Below are 27,816 nucleotides of genomic sequence, written 5' to 3' on the forward strand. Positions count from 1 at the left end.
CATGATCTCATGGCTTCCTTCAGCTTTCAGTGGTTAAGTCAATACTAATTCACGTTTGTGCATGTGTAGACAGTTACACACAGGCGTGCTTCCCACTTCATTTGTTAAAATATTCCATGACGCCTGCCCATTCGCACCCCTCAAGACTAAACCTCTTATTTCTGAGAAGAAAGTAGGTGCTCTTCATTTTCCTTGGTAGAGCAAGAACAGATGGAATATTTAAAAAACCTCTGTGACACTGGGAACACTACTGAGCTTCCCTTTTCTGGGTGCTACCAACATTGCAAAATATTCTTTGAATCACTGTGTTTATGCAAACAACAAATTTGCAAAACAGCAAGCAGACATGTTTATAGATGAAGATGCCATTAGACTTCCTATTTCCTAATTCCTGCATAAAGAGCTCTTTTGCTTACTGCTGATGAATTTGGGCTGATTTGTTTACGTTCTCTCCACCCTCACAGACAAAAGGCCCCTTCCCTTTACTGAGACGGCAGGATCAGGGGTTAAGTCCTGTTGAGCACCAAAGCTGTGCCTTACCAGCACAGAACCTTCTGCTGGAGGAGACCAGGGTCCCTGTCTTCCTGGCCGTCTGAGACCGGTGATGCCAGGGCTTGCAGAGCTGGATGACCCTAGATCGGGAAGGAGGCAGCTCTGGCCTTCACAGCACTGTTCCACCTCCAGTGTCCTCAGGTCCTTCCTGCTCTCATCAGCTCCTCACTGTGAGCATTTGTTTACACTAGTGAGCATGCGGGACACTGGTGGCACAGTTGTATAACCGAAGTTGCTCCCTTATGATTAAGCCAGAGCCTGGGAGGCAGGACAGGGGAACCTGAATTTTGGCTTCAGTCCCGCTGACGTTGGTTCAGTTATTATTCATTCACTGACTTACACTTACGGAGTGCCAGGCCTGGGGGTGCCTGCCCTCCAGGAGCTCATGAACAAGACCTCCTCCTTCCCAGGAAGGTTTCTTGGATTAATTGTTACCAATTTCTCTAGATGAACATTTCATCCCGCAACAATGCCATGCCGGTGTTCTTGCTAAGAAATTGTGCTAGTCACCTCTCGGGTTCTCTTCGAACCATTGGAGCCGTGGCCGTGGGCCAATTAGGTATGGGCCTTTACTGCTATTTGGGAAGAAGGGTTGTGGCTGTCATCGCTTGTGCAGCCTGGAATTCTGGAGCGGCAGGCAGGACTGAGAGGGCTGAGGAGCTGGAACAGTGAGGGCAAGAGTTGGGAGTTAATCTCACCAGAGAGTTAGCCTCCCTGCAGAGGTCAGTGCACTTTGCTGCATCTGACAACTGGTCGCGAACTCGCTACTAACCAGGCTGGCGTCTATGCACAATGGAGTGAGTACAGTGGGGCCTCTGAGCAGAGGCAATGGTTGTGGTTGTTTGGGTGAAAACAACAGCCAGCGACTGTTGGTTGCCTTGCAATCAGGCAAGAGCAAAGCCACGAGCTGATGCAAGGGTCCAACGTTGCAGATCTAGAGGGCAGACAAGAGCCAGAAGTTGTCAGAGTAGCCAGCAAACAGGCTCAGAGGGCAGCTGGTTCATCCGGCACTCTGGACTGAGACGGAGGGTGGAGGTCTGAAATCGCCTGGGCTGTTTCAGCCTTCTGTGACCCAGAAAGGACTCAGCACAGGATTTCTCACTAACCTAAAACTTTCAAAGCCCCTGCTTTTCCTCCCAGCCTGTCCTGTGCACAGGCGCCCCCCCTGTGAGTGGATGATGTTCCTGACAGCTCTTGCATGGTGCCGGGGGAGCTTCCACTGCAGTGAAGCTGTAGTATGCTCAGGAACGCCCTTTGTCCCACACAGGGGTAAGGGTGTTCCACTCCAGCCCTGCTGCCAGCAGCCTGGACTTCATCGGTGGGCCCGCCATCCTCCTGGGCCTCATTTCCTTAGCAACGGATGACCACACCTTGTATGCGGCTGTGAAAGTCCTGCACTCAGTCCTGACCAGCAACGTCATGTGTGATCGCCTGATGCAGCTCATCTGTGGGTACCAGGTAATCCCACCCTCACATCTGAGTCTGCAGTGCCCCCCCTGCAAGGAGCTGGCATCCCCGAGGAACAGGGAAGAGGCTTGCTGGCCCAAGTGGACATTCCCACTAGCATGACTTTTGGAGAAGGGAAACTGAAGGTCCCTGGGTCCTGAGACCAGTGTCACCAGAGCAGAGGGCCAGGTGACAGCCAGCCAGAGAGGGGCTCTCATCAGGATGGGGATGCTCACTGTCTGTGGCTGCCGGCACCTTTCACTGATGAATTCAGGAATCATTTGTGGTCCCCCCACCTTGCATCTAGCGTGATGGCTAAGAGCCTAGACCATAGAACTAGAATGCTGCGTTTGAATTGAGCCTCTGCCTAACTTACTACTTAACCTTGCCTGAGTCCTGAGTTATTAACCCTCTCTGTCTTGGTTTCTCCACCTGCACGATATGATCTATCACATCTCCTGTATCATGGGGTTGCAGTGAGGACTAGATGATTTAATACAAGTGAAGGGCTTAGAATTATGTCTGGCCCAGAGTAAGTGCCCTAGAAATGTTGGCCATCTTTAGTTCTTAATCTCTCTGTGCTTCAGTTCTCCTCTGTGTAAAATGGGAATAATAGCAACACCTATTTTGTAGGATTGTGATAATTGAGTTAATGTATGCTGAGTGCTTAGACACGTGCCTGCTCAGAGTAACTGCCATGTGTGTGCACTGTGATTGTTATTGCTGTTTACTGTTCATAATGTCAGACGAGTTGTAGACACTGTCCTTCAGGAATGCCCTGCCTGGCTGGGAAGCAGCCAAGAAAGGACTCATGGAGGGCAGGAATAGGGTCAAAGCCTAGACAAGGTCACTGGGGCACAAAGGCTGCAGTTTCCTCCTGGGCACAGTGGGCGCAGGGGGAGGGCCTCCCTGTCTCTTCGGCCCCCGAGTCAGGGTCTGAGAAGAAAGCTGTATGGGGTCACGTGAGGCACCCCCCCTCTCACCTGCACTGCTGCCACAGCCAGACAGCAGCCCCTTCCTCCTGCCTCTCCCTCAGGGTCCACTGACGCCAGTCACAGTTCTACATTAGAGACCTGATGACCCCTCTGCCTCGTGCAAACCCTTCAGACACGTCCGCTCGTTGATACAATACCCCAACTCCTAAAGGCCTTTCTAACTGGCTACCAACCTGCCCTTCCAGCCCCACCTCCCACCCGGCCAGCATTTCATACCCTACACCCCTGTGTCCTCAAATCCCCTGTGGTCATGGATCACTAAACACATAGTGTGACCCTGTGCCCGCGGTTTGTTGATCATTTTTCCCAGGTACATTCCTTCTTGTTTTCCCAGGTCAAGCTCCAGTGGCAAGGGGGACATCTCCCCTGACCCCTGCACTGCCCGTGTGGTCGTCTCCCGGCCTCTGTGGCACTGTGTGTATGCCCAAGTCTGACTGCTCTCATGCAGTGCTGTGACAGTCTCTCTGCTCATCTCCATCAGGCTGTAACGGTCTAAAGCGCTGGGCTTTTCTTGTTCTTTGCCAGTGTATTACTGAGACCAGAAAGACTCAGTAAATATCTGGGGAATAAATGAATGGGTGTGGCCAGATTTATATCAAAATGCAAGTATTGAGGCTCCTGGTATATAACAGTTTTCTCTGACTATATTGTTAAAGGTAGAAGTAGTGGGATTTGTCCCAGTTTAGCACATGGATGCCCGCTCTGGCTAGGGATTTTAATAATTACTGTGAGCATTTCTAAAAAGGTCCAAAGCAGTTCCTGCTCCTAGAATGATAAAATAAGGCAAATACCAAAATAATTTTAGTACAAATCAAATGCAACAAGTGTCCGAGATTCTCTTCCAGAGCTACCGCCGTCTCCATGACCCGGTGGTTACCCTCCATCTTCCCAGAACCCCGGAGCTCCTAAGAGCTGGGCCCTGTTGTGTTCACCATTGTCTCCTCGCTGCCCAGTGCAGGGCCTGGCACGTCGTGAGTTCTCAGTGAGTGCTTGTCGCATGAATGCAGTGCCTTGAGAGCGTTAATGTGCTCCAGAGCTGCCGAGGTGGCCGCATCACACTTGGTAGAGGAGTCACAAAGAGCTTCTTTAAAAAGAAAGGGGATCAGAGAAGGCCTAGAGGACTGGATTGGCTGAGTTTTTTAGAAGGAGATGGTAGAGGCAAAAAGTGGCCCTTGAATGGAATCTATTTACTCAACTCATATTGACTGAGCACCTCCTAAGAGCCAGGCACAGTGTCAGGCTAGGGATACAGATGAATAAATGGGTTTAGTCCCTCCCTCCATGGAAATTTCTGTCTGACTCAGTCTGTTTAGGCTGCTATAAAAGATACCATAGATAGGGTGGCTTAAAAGCCACAGAAATTTATTTCTCAGAGTGCTATAGACTGAGAAATCCAAGACCATGGTGCTGGCAGATTCGGTATCTGGTGAGGACCTACTTCCTGTTTCATAGACAACCGTCTTTCTGCTGTGTCCTCACATGGCAGAAAAGATGAAGGAGCTCTCAGGGGTCTATTTTATAAGGATACTAATCCCACTCACGAGAGCTCCATCCTTATGACCTAATCATCTCCCAAAGGCCCTGCCTCCTAATACCATCATACTGGCGATTAGGTTTCAATATATAAATTTTGAGGAGATACAGTCAGCCTACAACATTGTCTAGTGAGGTAGAGAGAAAAATATTATCACGAGACAAGGACTCCCAAATAATTTGAGTAAAGAACCCATCAGATTCAGAGATTTCGTTGTACCTTTACATGTGAAGGCAGAAGAAAAAATTTTAAAACTCTTATGGCTTACAATAGAAATATTTCAAAAATTTATGTATTCAGGGAAAGAGGTAGTGGTAGAGAGGTGGGAAATAACAGGTTTGAGTAAAAAAACAAGATTTTTATTATTTTTTTTTGCCTTCCCTGACTACTCTTTATAAAACAGAACCCCCATCCTACCCCATCTCTTTCTAGACACGTTTTCTTGCTTTGTTTCTTCCTAATGTGCATGCCCATTTGGCATGTTGTATATGTACTTGTTGCCATGTTTGTGGTCTGTTTTGCCCCTAGACACAAGCCCCATGAGGACAGGACTGGGTTTGCTTGTTCATTGTTGCATCCTAAGAGCACATGGTAGACAGTAAGTGTTCAGTAATGATTTTTGGAATGAATCAGTGAATGAAAACACGGGTCTTTAATTAACTGGCTGGCTCAGGAGTGGATTTAATCATTTTTTAGACTTTTACTCTGTATTCATCTGTTGGTTTGCTGATTGGAGAGCATAACCCTTCCTATCTGTTATTTCTATCAAACTTATTTATCATCCTCTTGTCAGACTAGGTGACATCCAGCCAAATTTTATAAGATGGATTTTCATAACATGGTAAAGATGGAGGATGGTGTTCTAGATTAACATTATGAACACTTAAGGGATCCAAGATGGGTTCCTCGACATGGCTGGGAGGAAAGTACAATTGCAGGCAGGTGCACAGCCTAGATGGAGACGGAGGGAAGGGTCAGAGCCCCGCCACTCCAAGGAACATGGATCTTATCTCAGAGGTGATCAGTAACCATTCATAGGCTTAGAACAGGGAAGTGGAATGACTTATGCTTTAGAATGACATTTGACACCTGTGTGGAAGATGGTTTGAAGGGTCAAGATCGGAGACTGGATAGAATCCAACGTTATGTGAGACTGCATCCCGGATCTGGGGAGACTTGGAGTCTTTGTGAGCAGTCTTGGCACATAACATATGAAAACAGCCAGCGCTGTGCACCCAGAGTGCTGCCAACAGGAAGGAATAAGACATTTGGGACATGCTAAGTGTGAAGTGACTGTGAGACATCAGAGGTAAAATATCAGGTGGGATACCCAGCTCTGGAGTTCAGAAGGGCATGCTTGGTGGGAGGTATAGATGTGAGAGTCATCCATATCATCATGATGGCATTTAATCTAAGGAAATTGATGAAACGGCCAAAGAAAAGGAGTAGTGAAAGGAGAGACGAGGACAAAGGAGGAAGCAATGAGGAACTAACCAGGTAGAGCTTGGAAATATGGTGAAAACCCAACAAGGGAGGTTGAGAGGGAAGAAGGAAGAGAAAACAAAGAAATGCTTTGTCAAAGAATTTGAAAAATAAAGTGTTTTGAGGAGGTGGGCATAGTCAAACAATGCTAGATACTGATAAATAATGCAGCAAACTAAGGACAGAGAAGTCCCTGTTGGACTTGGCACCTGGGAGTCACTAGTGACCTTTCTAAGGCAGGTGGGCAGGAAGAGGCAGCAGCCAGCGGAATGGGGTTGAGAAGAGAATGTGAAGTGAGGATGTGGAGCCTGAGTGTGTTGATAGTGCTTTCTATTTTTTAAATTTTTTTTATCTTTGGCTGCGTTGGGTCCTCGTTGCTGTGCATGGGCTTTCGCTAGTTGCGGCGGGTGGGGGCTACTCTTAGTAGCAGTGCGAGGGCTTCTCATTGCGGTGGCTTCTCTTGTTGCAGAGCACGAGCTCTAGGCACGCGAGCTTCAGTAGTTGCAGCACGCCACGAGGGCTCAGTAGTTGTGGCGCTCGGACTCTAGGGTGCGCAGGCTTCAGCAGTTGCGGCTTGCAGGCTTAGTTGCTCCACGGCCTGTGAGATCTTCCCAGACCAGGGCTCGAACCCGTGTCCCCTGCATTGGTAGGCAGGTTCTTAACCACTGCACCGCCGGGGAAGTCCAATAGTGCTTTCAAGAAGGTTACCTACAAATAAGAGTAGAGAAATGGGGCCCAAACTAGAGGGATTAGGGTTCAAGGGGAGGTTATCTTTAAAAGGAGAACTACTAGGGCATATTTTTCGGGAAGAAAGTGGCAGAAGAGAGAAGGATGGATGAAGCTAGGAGAGAAGAGCTATCCCAAGGAGCAGGCGAGGGGTGGGTCCCAGAGGCCAGGTGAATAGAAACCCTGCTTGTGACAGGAAGGAATGCAGTGCAGGCATTTGTGGATCAGATGGTGGGGAGATAAGAGTGTTCACGTCTGATGGGTTCTAAATTCTCAGCTGTATACTGAGTCAGGTGGTGGAGGGGAGGGAGGCTGAAGGAGAGAGGAGAAGAGATGAGATCATCATCTTTAGGATGAGGAAAGCCAGCTTACTAAAAAAAGAGCTGGACTGCCAGGCCAAATTTGACATTTGACACTATTAATGTAAAGTGAAACCAGTCAGCCTGAGTGATTTTTCTCAAGCAGCTTTCAGCCATCCTAATTATGTCCTGGTGGGGGAGTGGGGATATGCTGAAGAAGTGACTGGAACAGTCTGAAAAGATATTATTTGCTGATTACAATTGTCTCAGTCAGTTTGGGCTGCTATAACAGAATACTATAGACTGGGTGGCTTACAAACAACAGAAATTAATTTTCTCACAGTTCTGGAGACTGGGAAGTCCAAGATCAGGATGCCAGCATGGTCAGGTTGAGTGAGGACCCCCTTCTGGATTGCAGATGGCCCACTTCTCATTGTATCCTCACATGGCAGAGCAGAGAGAGGAAGAAAGCTCCCTTGTGACTCTTATAAGGGCACTAATCCCATCTGTGAGGGCTCCACCCTCATGACCTCATCTAATGCTAATTATATCCCAAAAGACCTGTCTCCAAATGCCATCATATTGGGGAACAGGGTTTCAACATATGAATTTGGGGAGGAACAAACATTCAGTCCATAACAACAAGTGAGACTTCCTAATGACACACTGGAACAGCGTGTCTGAGAGGACAGGGAGAAGGGTGGACTGTGTCAGATACAGGCGTAGGGGATTGAGCTGTGGATGAGCTGAGCTGAGAATCCAGATGAAGTTGATGAGAACCCAGATGCAAGTGGACGGCGGGTCAGCCTGACTTTTGTGTGACTGAGGTCAACAGAGACATGAGGCTAGGTGAGGTCCATCTTATTAGTCTCTGAGATGAGTGTGGGCCACTGGGATCCCAGTGCCTCCAACTCGGTATGGATGCTTGCGTGTTGCCAGTTTCCCAGGGCCTGGCACAGCAGAATGGCACGTCTGTTGGCAGCAGCCTGAAGTGAAGCTGATGTAACTGGGTTCGTGGGCAGGTGGTGGCTTCCTAGTGATATAGCAACATCTGTAGGATGGGTATGAATGTAGGATTCAGTAAAGGAAAATGAGAAAAATACTCAGAAATGTAGAAAGAAACCAGGAGAAGGTGGCATTCTGGAAATCTGTAAGATTCAGGAAGGAGCCGGGGGCCCACAGTGAGAGGTGAAGCCTCAAGTACAGAAAAGCAGACACTGGTGGGGAAGCAGCCACAGAAGTTGGTATATGTTTTCCTTCTGATAACAAGGGAATGGAAGAGGTAGCACCAGAGAGCGGAGCGTTTTCAGACTGGGGTGACCAAAGGTGCCAGTAGGAACAGGTGGGTGGGGGAGAAAGAGCGGTGACGATGCTTTCACGAGGCAACTGCTTTGTGTTTTAACCTTTGCAGATAATGGCATTTCTCCTGAGGAAAAAGACCTCTTTCCTAAACCATCGCATTTTTCAGCTGATCCTGTCCGTTGCCGGCACCGCAGAACTGGGCTTTGGGTCCTCTGCTATCACCAACGTTGGTGTCTTCCAGCACATCCTCTGCAATTTCGAGGTAAACTGGAGACTGGTCACTAGCCCTAAAGGAACAGGTGTGTGATGGTACAGAAAGCCTGGAGCTTTCTCTAAACCCAGCAGGTCAGCTTCCTCGATGGTCAAGATGGTAGTGAGAGAGAAAACTGACAAGGCTTTGGAGTTCCGAGGCCTTGGTTAAGAATTAACTCCTACCACCAATGGGCTGTGTGGCCTCGGGCACGTCTCTTGACTTCTCTGAGTTTCAGTCTTCTCATGTGTGAAAGGGAGACCATCTCCTCTCCCTCACAGGCTGGTGTGGGAGCCAAATCAGATAGTATCTGGAAAAGGATTTTAAAAGTGTAAGCTTCCATATATAAGAAGGATTTTAAAACATACCAATTCCTTTGGATGGTGCTTTGCTGTTTATAAATGTTCCTTTAAAGGGATGAGTGAGAGATGCTGAGGGCACACCTGAGGCTGAGTGAGGAGTACTGCACAGACCTTTGGGTGGACAGATCCATTCACGGAGCATTGTTTACTGAGTGCCCACTAGGGTCGGGCACTGGTGTGTTCTGGAGACATGGTGATAACCAGGATGCAGCCCCTGCATGCAGCGATGGGGCCCAGGACATGACAAAGGTGGTGCTACAATGTGCTGGGTGCCAGTGAGGGAGGCACAGGGCATCTGGGGAGTGGAAGGAGAGGACAGTCAGCTCAGTGGATCCGGGCTCTGGGGCTGAGTTTGACAGAGTGTGTTCAATGGGGGAATATTTCAGGTGGAGTGGATGCTATTTGCTCACGTGTGGGGATGAGAGCAACCATGGGCATTTGAGAGCAAGGGGCTTGGGGCACCTGTGGGGATGTTGTTGCAGGTAGAGGTGAGGCTGGAGGGGGAGGGAGAGAAGACAGCGGAGGATGGTAAGCTGCAGGGAGCACACTTTACCCGGTACACACTGCAGTCCATGGAAGTATTTTTAAAACTGTTTATTTTAATTAAAAAATAATATGTGCTTATTATAGAATATTTAAAATTACAGAAAAATGGAAGAAAAACTCCTCTTTCTGAGACCCAGATGACTGTTGTTAACCTTGAATGCATCCCTTTTTTTGTACTTTCTATGCATAATGTATGTATTTTTTAAAAATCATAGTCATGATCATAGTGTAGGTATTATTTCTCCCAGCTTCTTTTATGAGCTAATCTTGATACCAGAACCAAAAAAGGATAGTATGGGAAATGAAAAAGTACAGGTCAATCTTACTCATAAATAAAAGCTACAAAAAACCTGAATGAAATATTATCTAATTGGACCAGGCCAGGATGAACACCCAGACCTGGATCTGCAGATAGGTGCAAGGCTTGTGGGGGAATCCAGCAAGGCCTGCGATACGGGCTTCCTGTGCACAGCGGGGAAGCAGATGTGCACAAATGGCTTTACCACCCTGGTAAACAAGACGGCATCCCTTGGCAGCACTGCTGCCCCTTCCAGAATGCTGCGGCCGTGCTCAGGCAGCTCGGCTCCACGACGTCGTTGCCATCGGCCCAGCCCAGGAATGACCCATGCAGGAACCCACCGTGCTCCCACTGCCTGTTCCTGGAACCACCATGGGCACCACCCGTCCCCTCCCTGAATAAACTTACCCCTCAGCTGAGCCAGTGCTTTTCACACTGGGGTTAAGAAAATAGGCAACCAATAAAAACAAGCAAAAAGATGCTAAAAAACCACACTAAAACAAAATGAAATGAAATAAAATTTTTAAAAGATTGGGAGGAGAGAATTTCAAAAAGAAGAAGAGTTTCCTCAGTGTCTGCCTACATCAGGCGCAGTAAGGGCAGGGCTGTATGGGTTGTGTTTGGAGGTCACTGACGGGCCCAGTGAAGAGTAAGTGGTGGGGTCAGACATGAGGTGAAGAGCGGGGAGGAGGCGGGAAGGAGACAGTCAGTGGGCTTTTGAAGAAGAAAAAGAGAGAGAAGAAAATAGAAGGAGGAGAGTTTCAGAACTTAGATAGGAGACTTGAGCAGTGAAAAAGGGGTGGTTAAAATACCAGTATGAGAATCAAACTGACAGGGCAAGTCCTTCAAGGAAAGGGAGGGTTTGGAGACCAGAGAGTGGGTTACAGGAGAAGGCGGGTGATCCTTGATGACGGGTGTGCAGCAGGGAGGGGCAGGAAGTTGAGAAGCTGGAAGGGGCAGGAAGTCGAAGTCATGCGTGTCTTAGACTTGTGGTCTCAGAAAAGGCCGCCTCTTTCTGAGAGTGAGGTGGTCCCAGGGGTGGGGAGAGAACAGAATTTGATATTCAAACAAATTTAAGCCAGGCATCTTAATGCAGTCTTTAGTACAGGGGTTATGTGACACAGGATGACAACCACAAGATTCAATTATGCATGTTTCCCAAAATTCAGACAGTTGGTATTATATAAAGTAATTTCTAAAAGAGCTAGGCAGCCTCAAATGTGCTGTGGCAACTTCTTATTGTTCTAAAGCTCTGGAAAAGAAAACGGGGGGAGGATATTCTTTTGTGGGAAGGGTAAGGGGTACCACAGGGTTCCTGTCTTACTTTCTCAGCTCTTCCAGCTCCTGACACAGAGCCTGGTCATCATTTGCTCATGATTGCCTTCATGAATGAATGGATGAGTTCCAAGTATGCAAAGCTCTTGGCACCTTCTTGAGTATGTTGGGATGCCATGTCTGGCTACCCCTACCTCCCTGGGAGCCACATCGATCCGCACCAGCTCTCTCAAATGGCAGCTGCCCCACCTCTGTGTGTACTGGGCAGTGGCTGTGCTTACAGGAGCTGGAAATCTGTCAGCCTGTTTCTGGCTTAAGAGTAATCCACTTATCTTACTTTGGTTTACTTTGCATTCACTCTTAAAAAATGTAGTGGATCCTTATTAAGTGCCCACTACATGGCATGTGTGATGCTGGGCCCTGGGGATTGGGGAGGGACAGTCTCTGCCTTCCTGATAAACTTATGTCCACTGAGACTCTTCTGTTTTCCCCAGTTAGTAAAAGGATGGAGCCATGGCCACCTGCTTGGTTCAAGTGAGGTTGATTATTGACCCTCTAGGTCACTGTCTGCAGGAGATGCCTGTAGGGGAACACAGAGAGGAGGCAAAAGAGTGGGCTTCATGGTCAGACTGACCAGGCTTTGAAGCCAGTCTCTGCCAATTAAAAACCGTGGGGCACCAGACAAGTTACTCAGTCTCTCTGAGCCTCACTGCTCTTATCTACTAAACGCAGATAATGATATCGTTTTAGGACTTTGTATGATGCTTCTTGCCTCGAGCCAATGGTATCATTTGTAAGTGTGAGCTCTTTTTGCTGCTGTATGAGTGCACTCTTACAATCCTACATCTGAACCTTATAGATTCTGGGCCTGAGGAAATGTCAGCATTTAGGTGAGAAATAGTAGAGCTCTCTAAAGGGACGTAGAAATGAGACATGAAGGCACACCATCACCTCTGCCCCAGAAGGATGGGGAGCAGCTGCATTTTGTTTACAATGAAGAAAGCAACCCGAGTGATAAAGTTCACTCTCAGAATCTCAGTGCATTTCACAGCTGCATGTCACTCACAATTCTGTTCACAGGAGATGGGAACATGGGCTGTGCTGCAGGTTCTATAGATAGGGGAACTGAAGAAACTGCATGCACAAGTTGCTACAGCATAAAACCTGAGAGGTGGGACTCAGCTTCTAATTCCAGTCCTATCACTTGCGGGTGGTGAGGTACCTGTCACTCAGTGGTCTGTCTCAGCCTGTCTTTTCACGTCTCTGAATTGGGAGCACTGGTATTTGCCTTGTAGGATCCAATGAAAATGAGATGTTGTTTGGTGTGTGGACACACAGGTTGCAGGGCCCAGGGTGGGACACACGTAGGAGATGGTTAGTGCAGGTGTCCTTGGTTAGAATCTAGACCCACAGTGAAGCTCCAGAGAGCAGCAGAGATGGGGAAGATAGGAATGGTGTTCGCACTTGCCCCTGGGGGAGGTGCCCTCTACTTTCTAGCTGTTAGGAGAGCTAGTCTGATTCCAGAGCTAGTAAGCTGTGTTAGTGATTCCGAGCCAAAGGAGACCACATCCAGCACCGTACCTGCTCACGCTGCCTGGAAACCCTTCTCTCCACACACCTTGGTTTCACTGTGTTTGTTCTGTCTTCCAGCTCTGGATGAATGCTGCGGACAATTTGGAGCTCTCCCTCTTTTCCCATCTTGTGGAAATCCTTCAATCACCAAGGTAAGCTGGGCTTTGGCAGCCTGGGGGTACAGTCACAGGCTTCATGCCAAGAACAGGGACTGAGAGGACAGGACAGCCGGTGGTTCAGCAACCACGGCCTTCTCCCCACCCAGAGCACTGGGTCCCCAGGTGGTAGCATGTCTGTCTTAGTCTACACAGCTGCTGTAATGAAAGTACCATAGACTGGGTGGCTTACAAATCACAGAAATTTATTTCTCACAGTTCTGAAGGCTGGAAGTCTAAGGTCAAGGCTCTGGCAGATTCAGTGTCTGGTGGGGACCTACTTCCTGGTTCATAGTTGGCTGTCTTCTCACTACAACCTCACATGGCAGAAGGGGTGAGGGAACTCTCTGGGGTCTCTTTTATAAGGGTGCTAATCCCATTCATGAGGGCTCCACTCTCATAACCTAAGCATCTCTCAAAAGCCCCACCTCCAAATACCATCACACTGAGTGTCACTTTTTGAATTAGTCAGGGCTCTTTTGGTTGCAAGTGGCAGAAATACAACTCAAACCAACTTAAGGAAGGAAGAAAGGGAGGGAAAAAAGGAAGGTGGAGAAAGAGGAAATTTATTGGCTCATACAATTGACTGAGGCAGATCTTCACATGTTGTCTGGATGATGCTCATATTACTTTATCTGAGATCTGTCCCTGGTCTCATCTGTGCTTTCTTCTGTGCTTACTTCATTCTGGCTGGACATCCTCACAGCATGTCCTCTGCTCAGCACCGTCGGCAGACAGGGCTTCTTTTTCACTCGATAGTCCTCTCAATAGGATGGAGTCTCACGGGGCCATCTTGGGTCATGTGGCCAGGCAGCATGACTTCCCCTCTGGAGCGGGTGGAGGGGAGTTAGAAAGAGGCAATTCCCAAGGAAAGCCAGGGATTGTGATCAGAATATGGGAGAAGGGAGGCAGGGGTGCCAGCCTATCAGTCCACCTCCTTCCTTACAAATAAAGCTGTTCACACACACCCCCACCCGCCTCCTCACATGTCAGCTGTTCTAGAGATCATTAGGACCTCAGTGTTTTGAATGTATTTGCAACCATCTTTTCATGCAGCCGTTCATGATGGACTATCTATTATAAACCCACTCCATTCCACACCAGTTCTTAGTGCTAGAAGTTCACAGAAGGACAAGACATAGCCCTGTGGTGAAGGAATACAGAAAAGCAGGCTACTCAGTGCTGTGATTAGAAAGAGCACAAAGGACAGTGGGGACTTATAGGTGATGAATGCACATCTTCCCGTTGAGCCCATGAGAGCAAGTCACACGCAGAACTGGGCTGGTTCTGCCTCTTTTGTATATCAGAGATGTGGCACTCGGCAGAATTCAACACAGTAGTACTGAAAGGACAGTTCAAGAAGGAGCAATCCACCCAAATTCATTCTCCTCCACCTTTATTTTCTCTCTCACTTTCCACTTTCTTTCTGTACCTATTGTTTTCTAAGAGACGGACACTCACCCTGGAAGCTGTTTTCTTTGGGGGAGTAGAATTTACTGGAAATTGTATTTGCGATTATCCTAAGGAGGGAGCGCGGAGGCTTGAATTCTGTCTCTCTCCCCCTTTGACTCTCAGCGGCGTGTTCATCCACTTTGTGGTTTGGGGTGGGCAGGAAGACGCACACCCAGATGGGCTCGCGGAGGCCCGCGCTCCGGCTATTGGGAAGTGCTCCGCGGTCACACTCCAGTCTGCTCTCTTTGTTCTGAGTTTTCTGACACCAGCATTAGTTTTCCCTGAGGCTTGGAATTTAAAAGTCAGTAACTGGGGTTGTCTTTGAAGGCAGTTTTCAGGGGTGGGGGGGTTGAGGGGGTGGAGGGGTGGAAGGGCACCGGGAGACTCATCCCCAAGCGATTCTGGCACTGGGCAGACATATTCGATGGGTGTCTGACAGCGTTTTGACGAGTTGCCAAGAGCACATCGGAGTCAGAGGGCCACGGAGCAAGCCCAGCCGGTGGAACCTTTTTAGCAGAAACACAGCAAGTTTGGTTCGTTCCAGTAAAAGCTTTCACTGCCTCTCTCCTGGGCTCACCAGGGAAGGACCCCGGAACGCTGAAGTTGCTCACCAGGCGCGGCTTATTCCCAAGCTCGTCTTCCTCTTCAACGAGCCAGGCCTCGCTCCCTCCAAGATACCCACCATCATTGCCATCCTGGGCTGTCAGCTGAGGGGCCACTTCAGCCTCCAGGACTTGCGCAGGTACTGCGCCAACTCCCCGGGGGAAGGGCAGAGGCTCGGGGCTGTTTAATGAGGGAACGTAGGCACCAGCTCTCCCCTGACCATGCTCAGCCCAGCAATACCGCCCCTTCAATGCAGCAGCAGGTTCTATTTCCTTGGAACCTCCTAGGAGTTTCTCTGTTCAGGGCGGAGAGCTGAAAAAAGGGGTGGGTCCGCTAGACTCCCCAGCAGGGCTGTGTGTTCACTGCTCCCTGGTGCTCGGACACACCTCCTGTGCCAAGAACTCCAGAAATTCTGTGAGCACAGGCATCCTCACCAACCAACGACCCAACCTGCCTGCCTTTTGCAGACTTCCCAAAGGATAGTCCCCGCTGGCAGGACATTTCACCTCTTCTGTCCTCATCACTGTTTGTTCTGTTGAGCTGGCAGAGCCAGAGTTGGCTGCTCTGATGAATCCTGACAGATCTGAGAAGTCTTTGGAAATATCACATTGATCACAGAATAACACGATTCCCCTCAAACCCTCCCTTGAAGCCGCATTTAGGTGGATCACTGTAGAAAACCTTCACGTGTGTTTAGGAGACAGGGGCTGAGCCCAGATTTGAGTGTGTCCTTCTCTTTCTGTCTTAAGAATCGGGCTGTTTGTTGTGTACACCCTCAAGCCTTCATCGGTGAACGAGAGGCAGATCTGCGTGGACGGAGCCCCGGACCCCTCCGTGCCCGGTGAGAAGACCTTTCCCAGACGCCAGCCTGAAGGCAGCAGGACAAGCCCCCGTGACGGCCCTGAGAGGAACATGCTGTGGGGCCATTGTGCATGAAAGGCTGAGGGAGAGGAGGGGGAAGGCACCCACAGCCGAGCTGTTTTTCCCACACGGTGGCTTATGAGGTCACAGCTCTATGATTATGGTCACGAATAAACGCAAATCGTATGTGCTTCCTTCACAACCTGGAATGGCTTCCAAGGCCTCCAGGATAACACTCAGTTCCCTGTAGACCAGCAGGTGGGAGCCTTCATGCCCCAGCCCTTGCCTTGCTCCCCTGATGAGCCCCAGCTTCAACACTCTGAAGCATGTACACGTCCTAATGTGTGTCGGTCCGCCCGTCCATCCATGCTCTGCAGGTGCTGTTTGCTCTGCAGGAGTGCCTCCCTTGCCCCGCCCCCACCCCATCTCACCCCGCTAGACCAGCCGTTCCCAGTCCCACAAGCCAGGTTAAGTCATCTCTTCTGTGCTTCTAGAGCCCTTGCGCTTAATATCATGCAAAGGTCTGTGCTTTGTTTCTTTGAGTCTCTCTCTCCCTAACCAGACTCAGAACAGCAGCTACATCGTGTTCCAAATTCCCTCTGCTAGGGCAAATGTGAGGGGGACAGCTACTGACTGCTTTGCCCTGGGCCCTCTGGATCTGCTGTGTCCAAGACGGGAGCCTCTAGCTGCACATGGCCATTTAAATTTAAATTCTAATTAATCGAAATGAAATGCAATTAAAAATTCAGTTCCTCAGTCACACTAGCCTTGTCCCAAGTGCTTGATAACCACGTGAGGCTAGTGGTTACTGCATTGGACAGGACAGATAGAGAACACTTTTACCGCAAAAGATTCTCTTAGATAGTGTTACTCAATCCGGATAAATTATCTCTTATCCTTAGATCAAGCCTGAAAAGTAGGAATTACTATTCCCATTTTACAGATGAGAAAATGGAGGCTCAGAGAGATTAGGACCTTAGTGAGAGATGGGGCCAGAATCCAAATAGAGGGGACTCTGACTCCGGTTCTCCAAGCTGCCTCATCAGTTTTATTTCTACAGCATGGTGGGTGTGCCCCAAATTGGTGGTAAAATAACTGGCTAACCAAGGGGAAGAATGAATGGATAATGAGACAACAGTGTACTGTTTCGTCAACCCTTCTTCTCATAGGGACTCCACTTTATCTCACTAAACATCTTCTATTAAGACAATATTTACATGGCCTTCAGGGTTATAATAACACTTCAGAAGTAAAGTTTCTTCTTCCGTTGGATCCATATACCTCTTGCTACAATTCAAGCTCTATTTTTAGTGCAACATAGACATGCCAAAGGTCTAGCCTAGAAACAAATTGAGAGCAGGAACTCAGATCAAGGATCATAATCTTCACTTCTTTGCCCCCAGTGCCTTGCATAATGCCCAGCATGTAGTAGGTGCTCAGGAAATGTTGCAGCCTATGATAATTTTAAAAATTCCTCTACTGGAAGGAGAATTTGACCTTATCATTTTTAGGATTTTTTTTTTTTTTTTTTAGTGGAGGGTGGGGAATGGGGAGCATCAAAAACATCTCTAGTTAAAGGGAACTTTAGGAACATTTCCTGAAATTCTTTTTAAGCATTGCATGGAAATCTAGAACTGAAAGCCAAAATTTCAAGTCCCATCCATGTCTCAACTCCTGGGAGAACTAAGCATTTGGTGAATACGGTTGCTTACCGCAGCAAATATTATGTCTCTTTACATCTGTTTTTTCTCAAATCTGAATTTTCTTTTTTGTAGCTGGAAGTCAAACATCTGGAAAGACAATCTGGCTCAGAAACCAGTTGCTGGAGATGCTGCTCAGTGTAATATCTTCTTCCCGACTTCATCTGTCCTCTGAGTAAGTAGCTCCAGAAAGAGTGATTTGGCATGAGGCTGCTTCATACAGGGTGCGTATTAAAACCTTTTCTTAATGAAGAGTTTAGCATCTCTGAGTTGGTTTTCTGCAATGTGTTTTCTGTACTAGTCAGAAAGAAAATTATATTTTCTCCACCCAATAAAGCAGACCTTGCCCTAAGATATTCTGATGCAGATGTTAAATGGGCACGAGTAACTCAAAACAGATTTGGTGTAATTACAATAAACGCTTTTTGTCACCATTGCTATAGTGTCATTGTTATTGTTTTGGCAGTTGTGATAATTGCCGATTTTGATGTCCTATACTTGGCAGACAATAGAATGGAGAAATGGTTAGCCTAAATAACATCTATCAAGGAAAAGGCTTGCCAAATTCTTCTGCTATTTACTGTTATTGAGTTATTTTTCCAAGCTGGGAAAAGAAGTATCTGCCTTCAAATAACTTTCAAAAACAACGTGTAATCATAAAATTCCATTAACTCTCTCCGACTGCCTGCTTTATCTCAGCTCTAGAGTCATTAATTCAAGAACTATTTGTTGAGTACCTCCTGTGTGCCAGACACCGTTCCTCCCTCCGAGAATGCAGTGCTGAGTAAGACAGTCCGGATCCTTACTCTCACTGAGTTGACATTTTAGTGTGTACGTGTGTTTGGGGCAGGGAAGAATCAGGGTGGGGAGTTACCCCTCAGTAAAACAGCCTTTCAAATAGTGCTTAAAAAGTCTTTACGTGTCTAGAATCACAGCATGGTAGAACTGGAAGGTGCCTTGGAGATGAGCTAGTCCCTTCCTTTTCACTTTTTTGAAAAGGAATATAGTGTAGTGCTTAAGCACCTGGGCTCTGACAGCTAGACCTCCTGGGTTCAAATCCCAGCTCTGCCCCCCAGGGACCTCGGGGAGGTTACCTAAGCCTCCCCTCTATGCCTCTCTTCTACTCATCTTTATGAGGATTAAGATAGTAGCTGCCATAGATGGAAATTAATATGTGGATAGCTCTGAGCATGGTGCCTGGGATACTGTAAATACTCCATCAGCTAACCACTATCACCATCACCACCACCATTCTCATTACCATCATCCTCACTACCACCACCATCATCCTCCTCCTCATCATCATAATGAAGGAAGATGACCAGAGCTCATCAAGAGCTCTGCCTAAGTCATCCAATTAGCAAACGGAGGCATGGCTAGAAGAGAAGATGGTCTCTTGACTCCTAGTTCCAGTAGCCACGCCCTCACCATGCCTCGTCTGGCAGCTCATGCTGAGAACACTGCCCAGCCAGGATGGATCCTTCCCTGGCTCTCACGAGGCTGAGTCCTTTGGCTGAACCATTGCCCCTGAGGATTGGCTTCCCATCTCCCTGCCCTCCCTTTCCCTCTAGCAAGTCTGTATTCTCTAGACTCATCATTTTAAAATTCATTTTTGAAAGTGACGGTTAAACATGTATTTTTTTGTCTAAGCCAATAAAGGTGCATAAATATTGGACTATTCCATTTAGATTAGTTTTGAACAGTGTGTTTAAAAAGGGAGTTCAGTAACCATTATGTGTTTTATGTGACTGCATTGATGTAATTAGATGGGTGGCCATTCAGACACTGTGTAGGCATGAATATTAGTGAGTAGGGCTATCAAAGGGTCTGCATATTTTTACATCTATTGGTACATAGTTTCCAGTTGCTTTCAAAAGCTTTGGCCAACTTACACTTCAGCCATTAATAGGCAAATTCATCTATTTCACAGCAACCTTGCCAGCATTTTATTTTACCGATCTTTTAAAATGTAGCATGTACTTTGCTAAGTGATATCCAGATATTAAACTTAACTTGCCTTTTCTAGGTGACTAGTGAAGCTGAACGTTATTTGAATTTTCTGGACATGTCATTTGCTTATGGGCTGAGAGGTAATTTATAGCATTTATCGACCCCCTTCCCCCCGCAGGACAAAGGAAGAGATGTTTCTGAACCTGGGGCCCGATTGGTTCCTGCTCTTCGTGCAGGGCCATGTGCACCCCAGCACAGTGGCGCTGGGATTGAAGCTGCTGCTGCACTTTTTGTCAAACCCCTCCCTCCGCGGGCGATTTAAAGATGGCCTGTCTGCGGGGTCCTGGGTGGAATGCAGCTCCGAGGGCGTGGACATCATGATGGGTGAGTGTGTGGTCATCTCCAGGAGGCAGGGTGCCCCCTGTGGTCTGTGAGTGAGGACCTGCCAGGACTTCCTTGGGGCTTTCACAGGTCCGTGCTGTAGGATCACCTTGACCCTGACCCCTTCCCTCCCATCAGCCCCCGCCCCCTCTGACTTTCTTTTTAGGATCCCACCGTGGCCTCACTGCTCTTCAGATGCTGGGGATTTCTTCCCATTCCTCAAAGCCTCCTTAGCTTTTTCCCTCTTCCTGGGATGCTTCCTCAACCCTCAGTACCAGCATGGCTCTCCTGGTTGATGTGGATTCATCCTTCAGCTCTTGATTCAAATGTTACTTCCTCTAGGAGAGGAGAGTCCCGTATGGATTAGGGCACCTCTGTTATACTCTATTTTTTTTTTATAGTGCTTATCATCGTTTATACATATTTATTTAGGTATTTAATTCTGTAAAGTCTGTCCCTCCCACCACATTGTAAGTAGTTGATAAAGGCCTGAGGTTCTGTATATTTTGTCAAAACACTATGTTCTTATTGCCTAATACAAAGAGGTCTTACTGCCTCTAACGTGGTAGGCACCAAATAAGCATCTGGTTTTGAACGAATGAATGAGCATGTCAGGAATAGGAAAAATTCTTGTTGAGCACTTTCTTGTGCTCCAGTATGTATGACATATATTTCCATCTGGCATCTCTGTGGGATGGGTGGGTGGTAGGGGATTCCTTTCTGCGCCCAATTCTCACCTTGACCAGAAGCAACAGCAATTTTTCTCAATTGGATTTTGTGCCCCTCCCCCTCATAATAGATAACCTGAAGAGCCACCCTCCCACGCCTGACCAGAGCCCCTGCCTGCTTCCTGGGTTCCGAGTCTTGAGTGACTTTCTGGCCCATCATGTTCATATTCCGGAAGTCTACCTCATCGTGTCCACCTTCTTCCTACAAACACCACTTACAGAGCTGATGGACGGGCCCAAAGTAGGTTCTTGGGGTTCCTGGGATGGAGTGACACACTTGGCTTTCTGATTCTGTATGACCAAGGCAGGTCCCTAAGACTCCCCTCCCCTTCCTCCATGTCTTCCAGATTTGGTCCTGACCCACTTCCTTCCCTAGCAGTCCCACCCCTGGCTAGCTTTTCAGATACCCTTCACTTCCTCAGCCTCTGCCTCCCATGTCCCTCACAGCAGGTCTCTGTTTTTATCGGTTCCTCTTTTAAGTCTTTCTCCTTCTGCACACAGCTAGAGAAATCACACGATGGCGGCGGCAACACAGGGAGGTGAATTGCTCCCATAACAGACATAGAGCCTCAGTTTATGTCCTCCAAAGAAACATGTCCCTTTACCTTAGTAATGCCCCTGCTACTCCCCTGCATTCTAGCGTGACCCTTATATGCCCCGAGCCTTCTGGCCCACAGACGCCCTTTGCTCAGATGACTTACGTCATGGTAGGAGTAGAGGCCCCCATGAAGGGGGCGTTGCCTCAGGACCCCACCCTCCCCCACTTGTGTATTCCATGACCCTCTTTATCACCTTCTCTCCACTGTTGCTGGAAGGGCAGCTTTTCAGGGCTGGTCTGGATTCCTTCCACTCCTTTCCCCGAGTGACCTCACCCCTTATTATCCCTTCTTCTATATTTTCGGCATCTCTTTCTGCTGACTCTTTCCTCATAGACCATAAGTATGATAAATTATGTCCCACCTAAAACCAGAAGCTGCGCCCTTGACTCACACTCTTGACCAGCTCCTGTCCTGTTTATCACTCTCCTATTTTTCCTTGGCCAATTTTCTCCAAAGAGGAGTCTACACTCACTGTATGTACCTTCTCACCAGCCTCTAGTTCACTAACTCACCGACTTGCACCAAATCCACAGCTTCCCTGGCTCCTGTTCCTGTGGGATCACGTTCAGAGTCCCCCAGCCAGCATCAAGACCCTTCCTGATTGGATGTCTCACTTGTCTCCCCAGCCCAGCTTCCTTTCTCGCTGGCCCTTTGTGCTGTGATCCTCCTGAGTCACCTCCCCAGTAAGACCAGCTGCTTTGTCCTTGCCTGCTGTGGGCCTTTAATGAGCCCTTTCTCCCGCCATCACCTGCCTGGAAAGGTGTCTTCCCTCAGTTCTCAGCTCAGATGCCACCTCCTGCTTACACTCCCTAGACAACAGGAACCATTCCTCTTTGGGCCTCATCATGCACCCGCCTTTGCCTTATATGGCACCAGCACATTTACATCTGCTTCTCCCCTTAGATACTGAGCACCTCAAAAATAGACCCCGCCCCTTACTCACCTTCCTGGGCACCTGACAGACAGACTCAGAAATTGTTTTTTGGTCTTGATAGAGTTGAGTTAAACTGCACTGAATTGACATGGGTGGAGGGGCAAGTCTTTGCAAATAGAGGGCTAAAAAATTCACCTCTCGTACATCCTTATATTTGACCTATCTCAATCTTGATATATGCTAATAGTATTAGAGATCACACTTCAAAATGAAGTTCTTAATATGCTGTGCTAAGTTCATCAAAACCCTCTATTTTTATTTTTCCAAGACTGTATTGCAAGAAACAAACATTTGCTGAATGTCAGGACCCGTGATAGATGTTTTACATATTTTATTTTCCTTGATATTTATAACAATCCCATGGGGCAGATAATGTAATTTTCATTACACAGAGAAGGAAACTGAACTGCCAAGAGGCTGAATAGCTTGTGTAAGCCCAGTTTTTAAAGAGGCAAAGTCAGATCGTCCTGCTTGTCAACCCCACGTTCTCTCTGTTGCACTCTGCAGTTGCCCTAAAGCCGTTGAATTTGTCACATTTTCTATAATCTCATTTATAAAAATTCATTAAAATTGATTGGGAGATTGAGTATTTGTGATGTCAGACCAAAAGAACTAAATTCGATACCAGTTGCTGGTGGGTTTTCAGCACCATCTTGGAGGTGTGTGTTTCCCTTCTACCCCATTAATGGGCTGAAGCTCCCTGAATGGGCCAGCCACCTGGGCTGCTACCGTGCTGTTTTGCCTTTCCCACTGGGGCCCCTGGGAAATGCCACGTGCTGGCTGGAAAGCCGGTCCCCTTGCTGCGTAGCCACAGGCCTCTTTACAGCGCTTGCCTCCTCTTTCAGGACAGCCTGGATGCCATGCTTCAGTGGCTCTTGCATAAGCACCACAGGGAAGAAGTCCTCCGGGCTGGGCTGTGCACTGAAGGTGCCCTGCTGCTCCTGGAGATGCTGAAAGCCACCATGAGCCAGGTGAGACCCATTCCCCACATGCCGAGAGGGGGTTCTGACGGGAAGACAAGCTCAGAAAGGTCCACCTTGATTTTTCCCAGCAGCTTCCCGGTAGTGCTGATAATTTGCAGGTATTATTCAGAAATCCTGATAGAAGAGGCAAGGTGATAACTTAGGTGCTCAATGGGAAGCCCAATCTAATTGTCACCAGTGGAGTTTATGGGCTCTTGCCAGAAGACATCTGTTTTCCATTTGTTTAAACATTTGACTTTCTTCACTGGGAGATTTAACGACTCCAGTCAAAGGGAACATTTCTGAGCAACTGCTTTAAATCGGGAGCTTCAGGGACCCTATGGAGGGGGAAAAGGGGTCTCTGCCCTCAAGGAGCTCACCTCTACCAGGACAGGTGGGCCTCTCGAGTGAGGGACCCATGAGGTAGAGAGACCTGTCTTAGAGAAGACAGATGCCCGCCTGCTACAGACATGACATGGAGAGCCTTTGATTCAGGCCTTCAAGGTCCACCTTGAAGGTGGGTGGAGAGGTTATTTTAGACCTGGAGGCAAAGGCCACGTGGCCTGTGAGCAGGAGTAATTGAGAGCCAGGTAACAAGAACACCCATGAGAGGCTGAAAAATTCTGGCTTCGTTCTATAGACTCTAAAGGCAACTGGAGGTTTGAGATGTGTGGGGAAACCTAATTGCTTCTGTAAAATGATGCATGATTACCTTTAAAATTTAAATAAGAAAAAGAGTAGAAAGTAAAAATCACCTGAAATCACTCCCATCCAGAGATAACCACTGTGAACTTTAGTGGAATATCCTTCCAGACACCTCTCTAAGAGTATACCATATCCTTAGAGGATCAGACCACATAAATTCCCTTTGCCTTTTTCTCTCAGCATTTTGTTGGGAATCATCTATATTTGAAGATGGAAATTTTTGTTGTTTCTCGGAATGTTCGTTGTTATAAAAAGACTGTAATGAACTTTCTCGAGCAGACGTCTTTTCCCTCTAGTTTGATGACCTCCTTAGTGTAAATTCCAGGATGTGAGATAATGGGTCAAGGTGTACTTCATGCATTCTTTTTCTCAGGAAGGTTGCAGTAGACATTATACATGTACATTCCTCCTAACACACATCCCACCGTCTTCCATAGATGGGCTTGGCCCAGTCCTCACAGCCTCAATGATACGGCCAAACTGATGAAGATTTCATAGTTGAGTTCTTTTGCGTTTATTATCACTGAAATTGATAGCATTTTCATATGCTTATTAACCATCTCTATTTATTTTACTGTGAATTGCATGTTTCACCTTTTGCCAGCTTTTCTGTGTGTGTGTTCATAATGCTTGGAAAGTATAGATCAAACTTTTTGCTCTTTTTAAAAACAGGAATGTACTTAATTTTTATTAAATACTCTTTTAGCATATAATTAGATGATCAGATGGGTTTTTCTTTTAAACATTTACCTCTGATGAATTATATCAATAGATTTCCTTGCATTCTTGCAAAGATCTCACTTTGTCACTCTGTTCTTATTCATTTAGCATACTTCCTTATTCTGCTTGTAAATATTTAATTTATGATTTTGCATTCATATTTATAAATGATATTATGTTGTGGTTTTCTTTATGTTATATGTTGTCAGGTTTTGATATCAACATTATGCTAGTCTTTACTAAAAAAAGACTTTCTTTTTTTTCTCTCTTTTTATTCAAGATGATGTTAAATCCATGACTCATATTATTTAAATTGTTCTATGAAACTTCTTGGGGCTGAATTTTTCCCATTATTGCCTTGCTTAGGCTTTTAAATGTCTCCTTCTCCTAGTTTAGGTAATTGGTATTTTTAAAAATCTTCCCATTTATTCAGTTTGCACAAATGGTCTCCTTTAATTCATTTAATTTTCTGTGTGATTATTTCCCTCTTCTTCTTAATTTGTAAGTCCATGCTCTCTCTTCACTTCTCCCATTACTTAAGGAGCTGAGGACTTGTGGATTTGTAAAGAACCAACTTTGGATGTATTTATCATTCCCCTCATTTTTTTCTGGCTAGTTCTAAAATTTTGATATTTGACATCTTAATTTTTTGTTGTTTTCTAGAGTTTTTGTGATTGCAGATTTAAAGACCTTTTTGATTCATCTTTTTCAATGTCCATGTAGTTGAATTTTTTGTTTTCTTTTATTGTTGTTATTCATTTCCAGTTTAGTTTTGTCCTAGTCAGGACATGTGAACTTTACACTTTCCATCTTTGGGAAACTTATTCATGGCTCCCTTGTAGACCTAATGTGCAACTAATGTGGGGATGCCTGAAAAAAATGCATATTTTCTGTTTGCACCATAGAGAGTTTGTTACCTTTTTACATCAATGTTATTTAGAAAGAGCAAACCAAAGGAATAACATGAAAGCATTTAAAATAAAGAAAATACATAGTATGCTGAGGGAAGTAAGAAAGTAAGGCTAAACATTTACTTTATAATAGCAAACATAAAATGGTTAACTGTTGTATAACAGACGTGACCCTTAAACTGGGTCAAAAAACAAGGCCCAGTCTTCTGAAATCTAACAAACATATAACAAAAGCAAAGTCACTGGAAGATTATTTTGGTTCAGTGAAGATATCTGCCATGAAAGCATCATTTACCAAATATGGTAGACAAGCATCAAAATCTAAAAGGCAAAAACTGGAAGGATAAGAGAAGAAGGTCAGAAATATAATTGTAGTGAATAATGCTAACATATCTTTCTCAAACAGTTTATTTTATTTTGCTTGGAACTTTACTTCGTTTGCTATTATTTCCTTGCACGGTGTAACCATAGATTTGTTTGCCTGTTCTTGAACTTAATATCAGTGGAATCCTACAGTATGTACTCTTTTGCTTCTGGCTTCTTTCACTCATCAGTATGTATGTTGGTAGTTCATTCTTTTTTTTTTAAACATCTTTATTGGAGTATAATTGCTTTACAATGTTGTGTTAGTTTCTGCTGTATAACAAAGTGAATCATCTATATGTATACACATATCCCGGTATCCCCTCCCTCTTGCGTCTCCCTCCCACCCTCCCTATCCCACCCCTCTAGGTGGCCACAAAGCACCGAGCTGATCTCCCTGTGCTATGCGGCTGCTTCCCACTAGCTGTCTGTTTTACATTTGGTAGTGTATATATGTCAATGCCACTCTCTCACTTCGTCCCAGCTTCCCCTTCCCCGTGTCCTCAAGTCCATTCTCTACACCTGAGTCTTTATTTCCGTCCTGCCCCTAGGTTCTTCAGAACCTTTTTTTTTTTTTAGATTCCATATATATGTGTTAGCGTATTGTATTTGTTTTTCTCTTTCTGACTTACTTCACTCTGTATGACAGACTCTAGGTCCATCCACCTCACTACAAATAGCTCAATTTCATTTCTTTTTATGGCTGAGTAATAGTCCATTGTATATATGTGCCTCTTCTTTATCCATTCATCTGTCAGTGGACACCTAGGTTGCTTCCATGTCCTGGCTATTGTAAATAGTGCTGCAATGAGCATTGTGGTACATGACTCTTTTTGAATTATGGTTTTCTCAGGGTGTATGCCCAGTAGTGGGATTGCTGGGTCATATGGTAGTTCTATTTTTTGTTTTATAAAGAACCTCCATACTGCTCTCCATAGTGGCTGTATCAATTTACATTCCCAACAACAGTGCAAGAGGATTCCCTTTTCTCCACACCCTCTCCAGCATTTACTGTTTGTAGATTTTTTGATGATGGCCATTCTGACCGGTGTGAGATGATACCTCATTGTAGTTTTGATTTGCATTTCTCTAATGATTAGTGACGTTGAGCATCCTTTCCTGTGTTTTTTGGCAATCTGTATATCGTTGTTGGAAAAATGTCTATTCAGGTCTTCTGCCCATTTCTGGATTGGGTTCTTTGTTTTCTTGATATTGAGCTGCATGAGCTGCTTGTATATTTTGGAGATGAATCCTTTGTCAGTTGCTTCATTTGCAAATATTTTCTCGCATTCTGAGGGTTGTCTTTTCATCTTGTTGATGGTTTCCTTTGCTGTGCAAAAGCCTTTAAGTTTCAGCAGGTCCCATTTGTTTTATTTTTGTTTTTATTTCCATTTCTCTAGGAGGTGGGTCAAAAAGGATCTCGCTGTGATTTATGTCATGGAGTGTTCTGCCTGTGTTTTCCTCTAAGGGTTTTATAGTGTCTGGCCTTACATTTAGGTCTTTAATCCATTTTGAGTTTATTTTTGTGTATGGTGTTAGAGAGTGTTCTAGCTTCATTCTTTTACATATAGCTGTCAGGTTTTCCCAGCACCACTTATTGAAGAGGCTGTCTTTTCTCCATTGTATATTCTTGCCTCCTTTATCAAAGATAAGGTGACCATAGGTGCGTGGGTTTATCTCTGGGCTTTCTATCCTCTTCCATTGATCTATATTTCTGTTTTTGTGCCAGTACCATACTGCCTTGATTACTGTAGCTTTGTGGTATAGTCTGAAGTCAGAGCGCCTGATTCCTCCAGCTCCGTTTTTCTTTCTCAAGATTGCTTTGGCTATTTGGGGTCTTTTGTGTTTCCATACAAACTGTGAAATTTTTATTCTAGTTCTGTGAAAAATGCCATTGGTAGTTTGATAGGGATTGCATTGAATCTGTAGATTGCTTTGGGTAGTATAGTCCTTTTCACAATGTTGATTCTTCCAATCCAAGAACATGGTATATCTCTCCATCTGTTTGTATCATCTTTAATTTCTTTCATCAGTGTCTTGTAGTTTTTTGCATCCAGGTCTTTTGTCTCCTTAGGTAGGTTTATTCCTAGCTATTTTATTCTTTATGTTGCAATGGGAAATGCGAGTGTTTCCTTAATTTCTCTTTCAGATTT

General features: G+C 46.1%; 1 protein-coding gene across 1 annotated transcript in view; it reads left to right on the top strand.

The window, feature by feature from the left end:
* The window catches only part of WDFY4 (WDFY family member 4), a 250,705-nt gene that overhangs the window by 70,695 nt on the left and 152,194 nt on the right, over positions 1-27,816 (top strand). The window contains exons 21-30 of the mRNA XM_068548935.1: positions 1,000-1,111; positions 1,820-2,010; positions 8,446-8,598; positions 12,718-12,791; positions 14,827-14,988; positions 15,599-15,690; positions 17,486-17,585; positions 19,539-19,744; positions 20,541-20,710; positions 22,848-22,973. Coding sequence (XP_068405036.1) covers positions 1,000-1,111; positions 1,820-2,010; positions 8,446-8,598; positions 12,718-12,791; positions 14,827-14,988; positions 15,599-15,690; positions 17,486-17,585; positions 19,539-19,744; positions 20,541-20,710; positions 22,848-22,973 — 1,386 coding nt within the window. The remainder of the gene's footprint in view (positions 1-999; positions 1,112-1,819; positions 2,011-8,445; positions 8,599-12,717; positions 12,792-14,826; positions 14,989-15,598; positions 15,691-17,485; positions 17,586-19,538; positions 19,745-20,540; positions 20,711-22,847; positions 22,974-27,816) is intronic.

The sequence above is a fragment of the Eschrichtius robustus genome, chromosome 7, assembly GCF_028021215.1.
Source record: "Eschrichtius robustus isolate mEscRob2 chromosome 7, mEscRob2.pri, whole genome shotgun sequence".
NCBI classification, from domain to species: Eukaryota; Metazoa; Chordata; class Mammalia; order Artiodactyla; family Eschrichtiidae; genus Eschrichtius; species Eschrichtius robustus.